We start from the raw sequence: 13,042 nt of genomic DNA, 5'->3' as shown, positions 1-13,042 counted from the left end.
TTAGTACACAAACACAAACACTCTTTGACTAAACTATAAACAAGGTTTAAAGTTACAATGAAAAGATGATAAAAACCCCTACCGGCACCTCACATTGAGCAACTGTTCGTCCTCAGTTCCAAGATCGGCCACCACTGTAACCCCGACCCCGATCACGAAAACCACCATGCCCTGCACACACAAGCAAAAAATGAAATTGAGTTTCACTAGCTAAAAAGTATAAAACACCATATCTCATTTTAAACACATATTTCATCATCATTTTTTAAAATTTTAACATAGTACTCTAAAGTCTGCCAACACCCCTTGACCATATTAAAAAGTTATCTGTGTTGACCAGCTTTTGAGCAAATACTAAGCATGTAAACGAACCAATGTTTCGTGAAAAGTTTGGTAAGAAGTTCGTTTATTTTACAAGTGAACGAGCACGAACAACATGAACCCAAGTCTCGTTCGTTCATTTATGTTCGTAAACGTTCATTTAATTCGTTTAAGTTCGTTCATTAATATATTCATTTTAACTGTTATATGCCAATTTCAATTACACAATTTCAATACATGGTTTTTCACATTACTTCTAATTGGTTTTAGCTCAGTTATGTTCGCCGATCTATGTTCACTTATGTTCGTCGGTTCGTCCACCTATGCTCGGTTATGTTTGTTTGTGAACCATTCATTTATACTGTTAACGGACAGACAAGAACAGACACGAACACAATTATTTTCTTAACAAACAAACACAAACAAGTAACCCAAGCTGTTTTAACTCTTCATGTTCGATTGTCTGAATGTCTGTTCGGTTAAAGTTAAAACAAACAAACACAATCATGCTCCGTTCGTGTGCATTCGGTTCATTTATAGGCCTGCCAATTACCAAACCCACCCAACCTACCCATTTTGCCACATCTAATTGTAACCAATACAAAATTGACTAATCGAGTCAACCAACCTGATGGAGGAGGAGGTGCACCACGACCCATAGCCGCCAGATCAGGGTTGACTTTTTGACCCGCCTCTTGAAGTATTGCTATAAGTTCTTTAGCAAATCTAGCATTTGCTGCTGTGAAAAATGTGTATGCGGTCCCTTTAGCCCCAGCCCGGCCCGTTCGACCAATTCTGTGAACATAATCTTCTAACGAACCTGGGAAATCATAATTTATCACATATTTCACATCCTTCACATCTGCGATTAACAAATAACAAAAGATATTAATAAATAACAATGTATATACGAGAATAATATTAAATAAAGGTTAAACTGTGCCCACAAATACCTAATCCACGGGCTGCAACGTCTGTGGCGGTCATTATTGGGCTTTTACCCGCTTTAAACTCGGATAAAACCCAATCTCTCTCTGCTTGACTTTTATCTCCATGAATTGACAAAGCGGGCCATCCATCCATCCTGAGCTGGCGGGTTATTTGGTCACACTCCTTTTTCGTGTCCATGAATATTAATATTCGACTACCGTCCATGATGTCATCCAGCAACTTCACCAATCTGAAACATCACCCAATATATTATAACTTAAAAGGTTATAAACATTTAATAACAGTGATCTGCACATATAGTTAGTAATCAGTCTCTTACTTGTTATACTTCTGATTTGCAGTCATAATATCCACATGTTGGTGAATTGAATGGTTAGCTTTCAAGTCTGAAGAACCGATTACTACCTGTATATATTTCAAACACGATTAGTCACGTCATGTGTTGACCTTTTTTAACCCATTTAACCTATTTCACTTCCAGCAAATCTTCTATGGTTTCGGTTTGTCCCATCATAAATGAAATACAACCTGAATTGATCCGTTTTTATATGAAAACTGAAAATGCTAACTCTAGCTTTAACATTTCAAAGGAAAAAAAATACTTACTTTGTAAGGGTTATAAAGCAACTGCCTTGCAAGGTGCTCAACTTCCTTCGGCCAGGTGGCACTCCAGTACAAGGTTTGACGATCAGGCCGAATCTGTAAATACATCACGAAAGTGAGATTTAAAAAGTTATACATGATATACACTATTAACAAAAATCCCATTAAATTCACATAATAACTTCTATACCCAATTAGGTTGTTTTTAGAATTTGGACCATGACATTTTACAAATTAAATAACATTTGAGTAATAAAGTTCTACTGTATTATTTAAGGAAGACCAGTAAGCTCTTGAATTTTCTATATGATATGAAGATACACATATTCAGATTTAGAAAGGACTTAATCATGAAAAGCGTATCTCAATTAAATACTGACATTGATGATTACACTTCCAAATAACTAAGTCACATTTTTTCACATAAATAAAATTACACTATGGTATTAGTCCCTACAGTTTGACCAAAATAACCATTGTAATCGAAAAGTTCTAATTTGGCTTTCTTAGTCGGTGTGGTTTCATTCTCGTTTCAATTAACTCCAAGAATCTAACTTGCAATACATGGGCATATTTGTCTTTTAACTTGAGAGATGTGGTTTGTTTTTTTTTCTTTTTCAATTTATATTCTTTTGATCTTTATTAACAGGAGCATTTTTGTCTTTTTTACAAAAATCTAAGAAAAAACAAAGAGTGTTACTTGTTAGACGTCTGGCTTTAATAATAACTAAATGAAACTGAAACTAACAGACTGAAAAGGCCAAAATAAAAAAATTATGGACTAAAAGGGTTATTTTGGCCAAACCACAAGGACTAAAACTGTAGTTTACTCATAAATCACAAACCTGTGAAACAATTTTCTTCATTTAAGGTTCAAAACCCATATCTAGCATCCGGTCTGCTTCATCAAGCACAAGATAAGTAACCCTCCGCAAGTTCGTATGATGCGACTCCAACATATCAATCAACCTTCCAGGTGTAGCAATAACAATCTCAACACCTAAGAAAAAATATCAATAAATTAATGGTAAAACGCGTTCTTATGTAACAATAAGAACTATGCTAGAAAGTGGCATTAGGATATACCCGATTTACGTAGTAAAGTCATCTTGTGCTTATCACCACCTACCTTTCTGTAAATCACGAACTTGAGGCCCTTTTGGGACCCCACCATATATGCAAGTGTTTTTAATCTTTGAAGATGCACCAAATTTAGTTGCTTCTTGTTGTATTTGAACCGCCAGTTCACGAGTTGGAGCTAAAACTAACACAATTGGTCCGTCTCCCGCGGCTGCAAAAACCAAACAATATTGCAATCATGCCTAAATTTAAAATATGAATGGTAGAAAAAAGGGAGAATTTCAAATATACCCCTAGAAACTTTCAAATATTTACATAAACCAAATCTAAAATAAACCAAATTCAAAATATCATATAAGGTCAAAAAGAAGAAAAAATACATACATAATATTGGTTGAGCATTAACATGCACGATAGCAGGCAGTAAATAAGCAAGTGTCTTTCCGGATCCGGTTTCAGCAATTCCAATAAGATCTCGGCCTTTCAGAGCCATTGGCCATCCTTGAGCTTGAATAGCAGTCGGCTCCGTGAAGCCCGCTTTCACTACTTCTTGCATAACATAATCTGTAACACACACAAAATCAACAAAGATGGATATTCAACTCTAAAAAGCAAAGTTGAGAATCACAAATGATAGTAACATTTTACTAGCACGTGCAATGAGCAACCAATTTTCAGTAAAAATCATGCCTTTTTAACCAGATCTTTAACTTGTTACTATCATATGATTTGATTCCTTTTTTACAAATTTAAAACTTGTTCCATAAAAGGTGAAGAATTACCTGGAAATCTGGCATCACTGAAAGTTTTAATAGGTTTAGGCACATCGCGACCTTCAACGGTAATTTCTCTTTTTGTTCGATATTCTTCCACCTCACTCTCGGTCATTTTTGAGATATTTGGAGACTCTACATAAAAGTTCTTCTCAAAAGGAGTCAATCCATCCAAATCCACCTTCTTTTGAGGCTCGGTGCTTTCATAATCCGGCTTGCTAGACGTAGAATCATGCCCACCAAATCCTGAATCACTGAAAACACCCAAGATAATTGAGAAAGCAATCTCGGCATATAAAATTAATTCACTTGATTGTTCACTGATTTTAAACATCATTTATTACAAATGGGAACCAATCGTAGAGCGCCTTGTTTCTTCAAAAAACCCAAAAAAAAAAGTTGAATTTTAGTTAACTCAAGTATTAAGCACGCGTAACCAGCTCTACGTGGATAATGGGCCTCAAATACGCGTAACCAACACCACTCGCGTAAAAACCAGGTGTACAGTAATTTAGAAAAAAAGCAATCCGTTTCAACCCAAAACCTGTTCCTTTCGACCTGAACTCGAACCAAAACAACCCTTTTTTGAATCGACCTGTCCTGACCTATGACCCGACCCATTTTCCAGTCCTAAATTAAAGCACATAGTTCAATGTGCAGGAGCAAAAATGATTCCATTTCATACGAACAGAATTAACTGAATGAAGTATTGGTTAAAGTCTTCCCCGTTATTTTTTTTTAAGGATTAAAAGTTTTTGATTACATCGAAATAGAAGGCAAGCGGGCAACAAGCTGCGCCGCTACCCCTTTCTGAATTGCAAAACACTAACAACAGAAATTGATTGATCTACGCAAACCCTAAATCAATCAAACTTACTAAAACCTGAAGAAACAAAATACATATAAACACACCATTATTAGGCATTGAAAATTAAGGTTTACCTTCTCCGGTCGCGATATGAGGCGGGATCGCCGGAACGGCTATCGTAACGACTCATTTTGTTGGGCTGCTGCTGCTGGTTTGTTGACGTCTCGTTCGGTTCGGTTATATATGCAATCCACCGCCAATAGCTTTGCCTAGGGCTGTTCACGAGCTTGGTTCGAGTTCGCGCAGGTCGTTTCAAATCAAGTTTTTCTAACCGGTTTTACTCGAGTTTTTATCGAGCGAGCCACGAACTCGAGCTTCTTTGTCCCTGATGAAAATTATATATTTTTATAAAACAAATTGAAGTCACTAAATAATTTTTCTCGTTAATTTGGTTAGCCATGTGGACGAGCAACTCACGTACTATCAATATGTTACTGATGGGTTATATGGGTGGTATAACAGTTTCGTAATTTTATACAAGAGGAGCAGCCTTATATGTTTCGAAGCAATGATGGGTTAACTTAAGAAAGGCCGGGTCAAACAAGTTATTGTGAGACCCCACTCTATGGGGGCTTGCTATGCTCGAAATATTTTACCTTAAGACCACGTATAGCGGTTTGGTGCCCCACTACACTTGGGGATTTTTGATTGGTTGAGGAATTAAATACACACACATCCGTACATTAGCCCTTAACAACGTTATTGCACTCACGAACCTCCCAAAACGACTATGGTCGCCCCCATACATAAAGACGTGTACCCCCCCTCCCTTCCTTCCTTGGGTGTTGAACAACGAATCCACGATAGTCTGTGTCTAACCGCAAAGGATGGTTTGTTACTTAAATAGTCATGATCTTCACTATTAACTTTAGTATTCAAAAACATCAAAATCTACCACGAAGACACATGTATATGTATTCATGTGAACATTTCACGATCTTTAATACTATTTTACATTGGTATTCATGGGAATATCTCATGATCCATCCTGGTGTCACCACTATATACATTGTTGCCAAAACCGCAACAAATCGGTTAGCTTAAAAAAGGCCAAACTGCCATCTCACAACACTCAAGAGCGGCCTCTCTTCTCCCTTCTCTCACAAAACTTCTTTGAGGTCATCCTTGACCAACAACAATTATCTCCTTAATCTTATCCTCTCTCTTCAACGCATAACAAAAGTACTTTTAAGTAGATGACAGTATAAACAACAAAACGAAATAGGTTTAAGGAGAAATAGTAACATATGATGTTACCTGCCACACTATGTGTCATATTTAAAACATGTTACATTGCTAATGTATTTGTATTCAATGCCCCTCTTTGAGAACAAATTTGTACATTACATAAACAAAAACAAAGACAAACCAAATACACATTATTAAAGCTCCCTATATTTGTATTCATCAAGTTGGTTGTCCTTCACATCAATCGATCTTCAAAGACGAATAAATTTTCCGCACAAACCATAAACAGGCATAAAACCCGATTGTACCCGTCAGCGCAAAGAAAGCGTACGAAGCAATTAACATGTACCCGAAATACATAACACTTGAAACAAATTTTGTAATATTCAACTTAGTGAAAAAGTAGAAAACCGAGTATAACCAGAGGTATAGAGCCGATGAACCCGCAGTCAAATAAGCCCTCCACCACCAATTATAATCTTCACCGCGTAATTGGAAGTAACAAAAGACTATTGTTACTTCCGCACACGTAAATATTAATATCACAAACGCTATGAGTAAAAACCCGACTATGTCGTAAAACTGGTCTAGCCAAACGGATGTTAAAACGTAAAAGACCTCAATATAAACAACCCCGAAGGAAACAATCCCGCCAATGAGAATTGAGAAAACGGGCTTCAAATGAAACGGTTGTTTGGGAACTTGTCTCGGGATTTTATTGGTTTTAACGGGGTCTTCAATAACGTGTTTCTTGAACCCGAAATAACTACCGACAAAGACTAACGGTACAGAAACCCCGAGCCATAAACAAACAAGAACAAACACGGTGCCAACAAGTGCGCCTCCCGACGAACCCTCTCTCCAAATTAAGGCATTTAGAATAAAGAAAACCGCAAATGATATACTGGGAAACATAAACGATGTTTCCAAAGCGGTTTTCTTCCACTCGGTACCCTTTAATGTTTTGTAAAGATGGGCCGAGGAAAAGCCTGCTAACAAGCCCATGAAAGCCCAAAACACGACCATGGCGGTCATAAGGCCGCCACGGTTGAGGGGTGATAAAAAGCCCAATAAAGCAAATATCATGGTGGCAAGTGTCATCCCTAAGATTTGGACACCTGTCCCAACATAAACACAAAGTAGCCTGGAATTAACAGGGGCCCGAAACACGTCTCCATGAATGACTTTCCAGCCCGTTTGTTCTTCTGATTCGTCTTGTAGGTCTAATTGGTTAAAATGTGAGATATCTTTGTAAACTATTCTCATCACTATCATAACTAACATCCCGGAAAGAAGTAGAACGATAATTAAAGAGTTTACGATGGAAAACCAGTGGAGTTCATCTCCGTTCATAAGTAGGTAGGCGTCCGATCGTGAAGCCCATTTAATGTCACTTTCCTGAAAAGTTGAAAATACGAAATGTTTGAACGAAATAGATCACTTTTACTACGGGTCAAAACGGGCCGGGTTGGTCTATTTTCAAGAAACTTCTATGAATACAAAACAATAAACAATATTATCAAAACTGTATATTGCAGTCTTAAGGGCTTAGATAAAGCAATAGAAGATTAACAGTTGTTTATTAAAACTGCTTATGTAATTCTTCTTATCTTACCTCTTAAATAAACAGTTTGAGAAAAAAAATTTAAAACACCCCCTAAATTTTTTAATAAAAGAACTTAGAGTTTGTAGCCATTTTTAGTATGCGCTAAAACGGGCTAACCCATTTGACCCGTTCAACCCATCTAAACCATCTTTTTTAGCTATACTTTTTTATTTGGCACGTTTGAGACAAAACCCAACCCAGTCGACCCATTTAATAAGTAAATGGGTTGAATTTCCATCTGAAAGGCTAGGATTTCACAAGAATGTACCTTGAAAGTTACATCATATGTAAATACAACATCCAGATTTCTATCAACTGTCTGCGGTACACTGCTTCCTTGAATCATAGATTTTGTATTTTCGTTACATGTGCTTAAAGGGTTCGTTTCGCCCCAGTCTTTGTACTCATGATTGATACTGTTGGCACAAGTCGTTGAAGTTTAGACAATTTTTTTTAAATCTAAAGATCAGTTTAACTAGGGGTGTGTATGGGTTGGTTCGGGTGGGTATTGGACTCAAACCAAACCAAAGAACCGAAAGTTTGGTTCTTGATTTTTGAAAACCATTTGTTTCTGTGTCTTTGGTTTGGGTTTCATTTCGGTTTTTACGGTTTTGCTGCTTGGGCTTAAAGTTTTTGGGCTGAAAAGAGAAAATTTTGGCCCGAAATAATGAATTTGGGCCTAAATCTTTTTGTTAGTTACTAACAAAGTGAATAATTGAGTATTATACAATTAGCTTAAAGTATTTGGGTTAAAATATTTATTCTTATAAATTAATTTAAAATTAAAAATGAAATCCATTAATTTGGTTGGCTGTTTCTGTTTAATTTATATGCAAAACCAAAACTCATCAAAAACTTCTGTTTTATGAAAACGTAAAACCATACCTTCAGTTTGTGTTTGGGTTCGTGTTACGGTTTCGAATAAGTTTTTTCGGTTTTATTTTAAAATACAAATTGTGTCACATTGACAAAGCGTCATGTTATGATCACATTTAGAGGTGGCAAAACGGTTGGGTCAAGCAGGGAAGCGGCTTGGGCTGACCAGACACACTTTTAGTCTGATTCTTTTTATTAGTAAGTACAAAAAACCAGGATTTATTTATGCATTACAAATACACATATTTTCAGACACTTTTCTTGCTTAGATATCTTTTTGAATTTTACTTGTTTGACCATTAGATAAAACATAACCCGCTTCAACCCGTTCATAAGTAAACGGGCCACAGTTTCTTGGTCTTCCTCCGTGCATTGGCGGATCTTATAAGGGGCCAACGTGGGCCTCGGCCCATCCATCTTTTTCGCTTATTAGGGTATTTTTTTTCCAAAAAAAATGAAAAAAATAAATTATATGTACCGAGTTTGGCCCATCCATATTATTTGAGCCTGACCCATCCATATTATTTGTGTCCGGCCCATCCATACTATTTGTGTCCGGCCCACAATTGATAGTTTTGTTTAAACATTTAGTCGAAGCCCAATAATTTTTTAGCAAATAAGAAAAACAGTAACAATAAACTCCTTGTCTTTGTTTGCGTAAAAAACTGATTTTTTGTAAGAACGGTAATTTGAATGATTGAATTGGTGTTTTAGTTGAAAGATTGAATATAAAGTTTTTATTGTTTGACCCAACCCGAATCGGATTGCCGACCTGAAACTTAGAAGTAGGAAAAAAAAAACTTGAGTCTCATGAATTTCGGCCCATCCATACTAAATGTTCAAGATTCGCCACTGCCTCCGTGCAAAGCAGGGATGAGAAAATAAACCTGTGTGGAGTTACTTCAAACCCAACAATTCGAGCAGAATCGGTTTCAAGATTCTTGTTATACAACACTCTGAAGCTCAGGTGATTATTGATGAAATATTTTTCCTCTGGGGCCTGAAGATATAAACAAACATATAAATTTCTAGCAGTTTTGAATTTTTTTTTTCTCATAATAAACTTACCCCAGCATAGATTGCTTTGAACCCAACATGAAAACCATGTTCATAAACGGCTGATTGACTACCATAATGTCTTTGCCTAAGAACAGCAACTGGCATGTCATCTAAGATCCTGCATTAATCAAAAAATACAACTTGGGGGTTACTAGTGGGTCGATTCAATGTTTTTTTGAAAACCAAATAGTGGGTCGGTTTTGGTTATCGACATTTCCATAACCAACAAAACAATTTATAAGTAAACGGGTCGAAATTAGCCCCTTTAGAATGCAATATATTGCAAACCAATTACAAAGTTAAGATGAGTGGCCCATACATATTAACCCGATACTCGTCATCAATCTTCTCCTTGAAGTTTTTTGCTGATTCAGCATCGAGCTTTATTCGACAAACAACTTTGCATGCTAGCTCCTCATGCATATGAAACTAAAATGATGAAAAAAATAATAATAAGACGGCAAACTGCACGAATCAAAAACAATTTTATACCTTTTCAAGAATTTAACAGGCAACTTCAAATTAGGTGCAAATACAAAAGAAATTACATTTTAGTGTATATGCATATTCAGCACATTTAACAGCCAACTTCATATTACTGAACTAAGCAAACCAAGTTCAAACTTCCACTTATAGCAACAACTGATAGTAGCAGTACATTTAATTGCTAACAGGACATCTTATTTTCATCTTAGTGTATGTGTATATGTCATGTGCTTGGTGCTGACATGGTATTAACTCTTACCGTGTACATTGAATTGCGGTCACCCCGTAGCACGTCACCAACATTTTCTACCGTGTTTTGAATATGTCCGGGTCTACAATATCTCAAGGAATAATAGTCATAAGGAAGCTGTGTCTTGGTAGATGACAACTTGTTGACTTTGACTTGAAGCGGATCACCCTGCATTGCATAGGTAAAGCATGAAAACCATATAAAGTGGTTAAACAGATTCAAACAAGCCAAGAAAACATAAACAGACACTGGCTTGCGCGCACACACACTTTGTAACGAGCCAAACGAGAATTTATTATATTAAGAAAATTTTCAATTTTTTTTAACTTTCATTAAAAAAAATCTCATACACTTTAAGCTACAAATATTACATATAAATATCTGGGCTTTAATTTAAACGAGCTAGTAGCTGAGCTGACCTTGGTTCATTTAAAGATGAGCCGGCTCAGCTCATGTACAAACAAGCCAAAATCTTTTTTAAACAGCCCTATTCTAAAGCCTCAATATTGTACAACGAAGTTTAAAAAGATATATATGAAACTAATTAATATAATATATAGGCTTAGGATCCTCCTACACCAATTTTTTCCTATACAGCTTGTATAAGGCTATACGGTCGTATAGCACCTAAATCGTGTCCGTTTGTGTCAGATGTTTGTTGGTCATTGTTTGTAGTGCCTCGTATAGGTCTATACGGACCGTATAGACAATTTTTTGGACACAAATTTTTGACAACCATATATTTATGTGATTTATGACTTTAGCATCCTATGTAGCCACCATCCAAATATATTATCTGACTTGCACCATATTTCTTTAGCAATTTTAGCCACTCTCCCTTTTGACCATTACATGTTTTGTTTCACTTGTATAGAATTATGCTTAATATTGAAAAGTTGAATTATATGATATTTAGAATAAAACAAATTGTCTATTAAAATTTACATAACATATTTGGCTAAATAATTTGTAGCACTATAGGGTTCGTATAGTCGTTTTCCGGCATCGCTTAACAGTGTCCAAAGGCAGGCTGACTTTTTCTGTAAAAGTTTTCTATACGGTCGTATAGCCCTATACGACCGTATTAGTTTTATAGTGTGTCAGGGAGGAATACGAGCCACTAAACACCTATATGGCTCGTATAGTCCTATACGGTCGTATAGGCTGCAAAAAGCTATTTTTTTTGTCCCATGCCAGTCATGCGTAGCGTATACGAGCCGTACAGGCATGCCCCAGTCAGCATGGGGTGGTCCCATATAGGCTTATATATACCGGTAACAAATTACCAATCATCAGAAATTGATAACAAATTAATCCAATGCTATATTATCATGATCATTAAACACAAATCCAGTTCAAACTTAACGAGTAAACATGATTAGCAGTCTATAAACACTAATTTGAATGAGCAAACAAATATATAGTAGTTCAAGAATATGTACCGTTTTAAAATCAACAGGAGGTAGATAAAATGATTGGGAAGATGAGATGAAGAAGAAGAAGAAGATGATGATGATCGTTATGCAAACGCTAATCATGCTCCCAAGATGATCCATTGATCACTCACAAATAATAATAATAATAATAATAATAATAATAATAATAATAATAATAATAATAATAGTGGAAATTTGAAGTCAATTGTCAACGACGAACTCATAATTTCTCCCATTATGTTTTTATTGTTTGGCTGACATTTTTGAATTTTGACAACAGAGGCTATTTCTATTTTATATATATATATTTTTAATTCTTTTCTTTTATAGATTTGACAAAAAAAAAGATTTATTAATTAATAAACCAACTTATTTATTTTATAAAAATGTACAATAAAATATTTATTAATTAATAAACCAAAATATTTATACATTGTTATGCAAATTGTTTTAACCCGTCACAGTCAAGGTTTCCGACACAAGGTACAATCAAACTTATTAAACACGTTCACCGAAATACTCATACAAGCAGACTGGGCATTAAGAAATGTAGCAAATTCAGAGAGAACATAGCCATTGAAAATTGCTTAAATCAATATGAAGTATTCAAATGCCTACAAAGTTAAAAGCTCACATATTGTTAACTTAGCAAAACACATTTCATTAACTTGTCACAAGATTCTTCAACGACCATCCCATCGCTTTGATCATCTTCCAAATTGTCCATCTGTCTGATGTAGATTATGTGAAACCTTTCAAACACTAGCGATTTACTCCGTCGTTTTGACAATATTAATTGATGCCTTTTACGCCCAGAGGCAAAACTCATTTCCTGGACAAAGTGACGTGCCAACGTAGAGCTGACCATGTAAAAAGACGGGTTGTTTTAAAACAAACCAAACATGAATAGCGATTGGTGTTTACTATTGTTTATCATCAATTCATCATCGCAAAGCTTGCAACAATAGGAAAGTATTCAAGTTATGTAGGTTAGTAGTTAGTAGTTAGTAGTTAGTACTATACGTGGACTACTTGCTTATTTGTTAATGGGCCAGTTAATATAGTCAAATGCTAGTGGGCCAGTAAGTAATTTGGACATTACATTATTAGAAATTTTTGTGTGATTTTACAAAAGATGTTTTTTAGTAACTTTATGAGAAGTTTTAGTGTTATTTTTGTAAATGTTGTGAAGTTAAATCCTGCATATGTTTTGATATACATTATTTCTTTCGAACTAAATTAGAGAGAAACACAAAACATAACTGATGTCGTACTGAGACCATTTCCTATATTGTCTTTGCATGTTTTTGTTTGTAAAGGAAACATCACATGTCATTTATTAATTTGCTATATGAAAATTATGTTCATGTATGCGTCTCTGAGCTTTGTCTCTATGAAATTACTGTTTCGTTTTAAGTCTGAGACTTATTGAACATGTATACAGTTGTAGGAACCAACTACACATTTTCTTGACCATTTATTAAGAGATACCTATTAGCTTAACTAAATAATATTTAAATTCGTCAAAGGGGGCGTTTGTGATTC

The 13,042-nt window shown here is 35.5% G+C and overlaps 1 protein-coding gene and 1 pseudogene across 2 annotated transcripts; both read right to left on the bottom strand.

Annotated features, from left to right (window-relative positions):
* Nucleotides 1–4,727, bottom strand: LOC143557152 (DEAD-box ATP-dependent RNA helicase 20-like; annotated as a pseudogene). Its single transcript, XR_013139523.1, has 10 exons — nucleotides 4,671–4,727; nucleotides 3,738–3,982; nucleotides 3,340–3,519; nucleotides 3,005–3,166; nucleotides 2,721–2,875; nucleotides 1,879–1,971; nucleotides 1,592–1,677; nucleotides 1,275–1,501; nucleotides 950–1,183; nucleotides 1–171 (listed from the first exon to the last, which is right to left on the bottom strand). The product of XR_013139523.1 is annotated as a DEAD-box ATP-dependent RNA helicase 20-like (transcript).
* Nucleotides 4,728–6,024: 1,297 nt separating this feature from the next.
* Nucleotides 6,025–11,629, bottom strand: LOC143557151 (transmembrane 9 superfamily member 7-like). Its single transcript, XM_077046290.1, has 7 exons — nucleotides 11,504–11,629; nucleotides 10,071–10,229; nucleotides 9,645–9,754; nucleotides 9,335–9,443; nucleotides 9,154–9,266; nucleotides 7,659–7,806; nucleotides 6,025–7,182 (listed from the first exon to the last, which is right to left on the bottom strand). The coding sequence occupies exons 1-7, from the start codon at nucleotides 11,615–11,617 to the stop codon at nucleotides 6,025–6,027; spliced, it is 1,911 nt and encodes a 636-aa protein (XP_076902405.1). The 5' UTR covers nucleotides 11,618–11,629.
* Nucleotides 11,630–13,042: the final 1,413 nt, after the last annotated feature.

The sequence above is a fragment of the Bidens hawaiensis genome, unplaced genomic scaffold, assembly GCF_021521415.1.
Source record: "Bidens hawaiensis isolate Kalapana, Puna unplaced genomic scaffold, B.hawaiensis_p1.1 tig00018841_1, whole genome shotgun sequence".
NCBI lineage: Eukaryota > Viridiplantae > Streptophyta > Magnoliopsida > Asterales > Asteraceae > Bidens > Bidens hawaiensis.
Note: the sequence above shows the minus strand (reverse complement) of the source record. Positions and strands in the feature narration are given on the sequence as shown.

Coding starts and splice junctions, on each gene's coding strand:
- LOC143557151 (XM_077046290.1), bottom strand. CDS start 11,617: ATGGATCATCTTGGGAGCATGATTAGCGTTTGCATAACGATCATCATC. Junction 10,230..11,503: donor CTCCTGTTGATTTTAAAACG/GTACATATTCTT, acceptor TATGCAATGCAG/GGTGATCCGCTTCAAGTCAA. Junction 7,807..9,153: donor TTTGAAGTAACTCCACACAG/GTTTATTTTCTC, acceptor TTGTGCCAACAG/TATCAATCATGAGTACAAAG.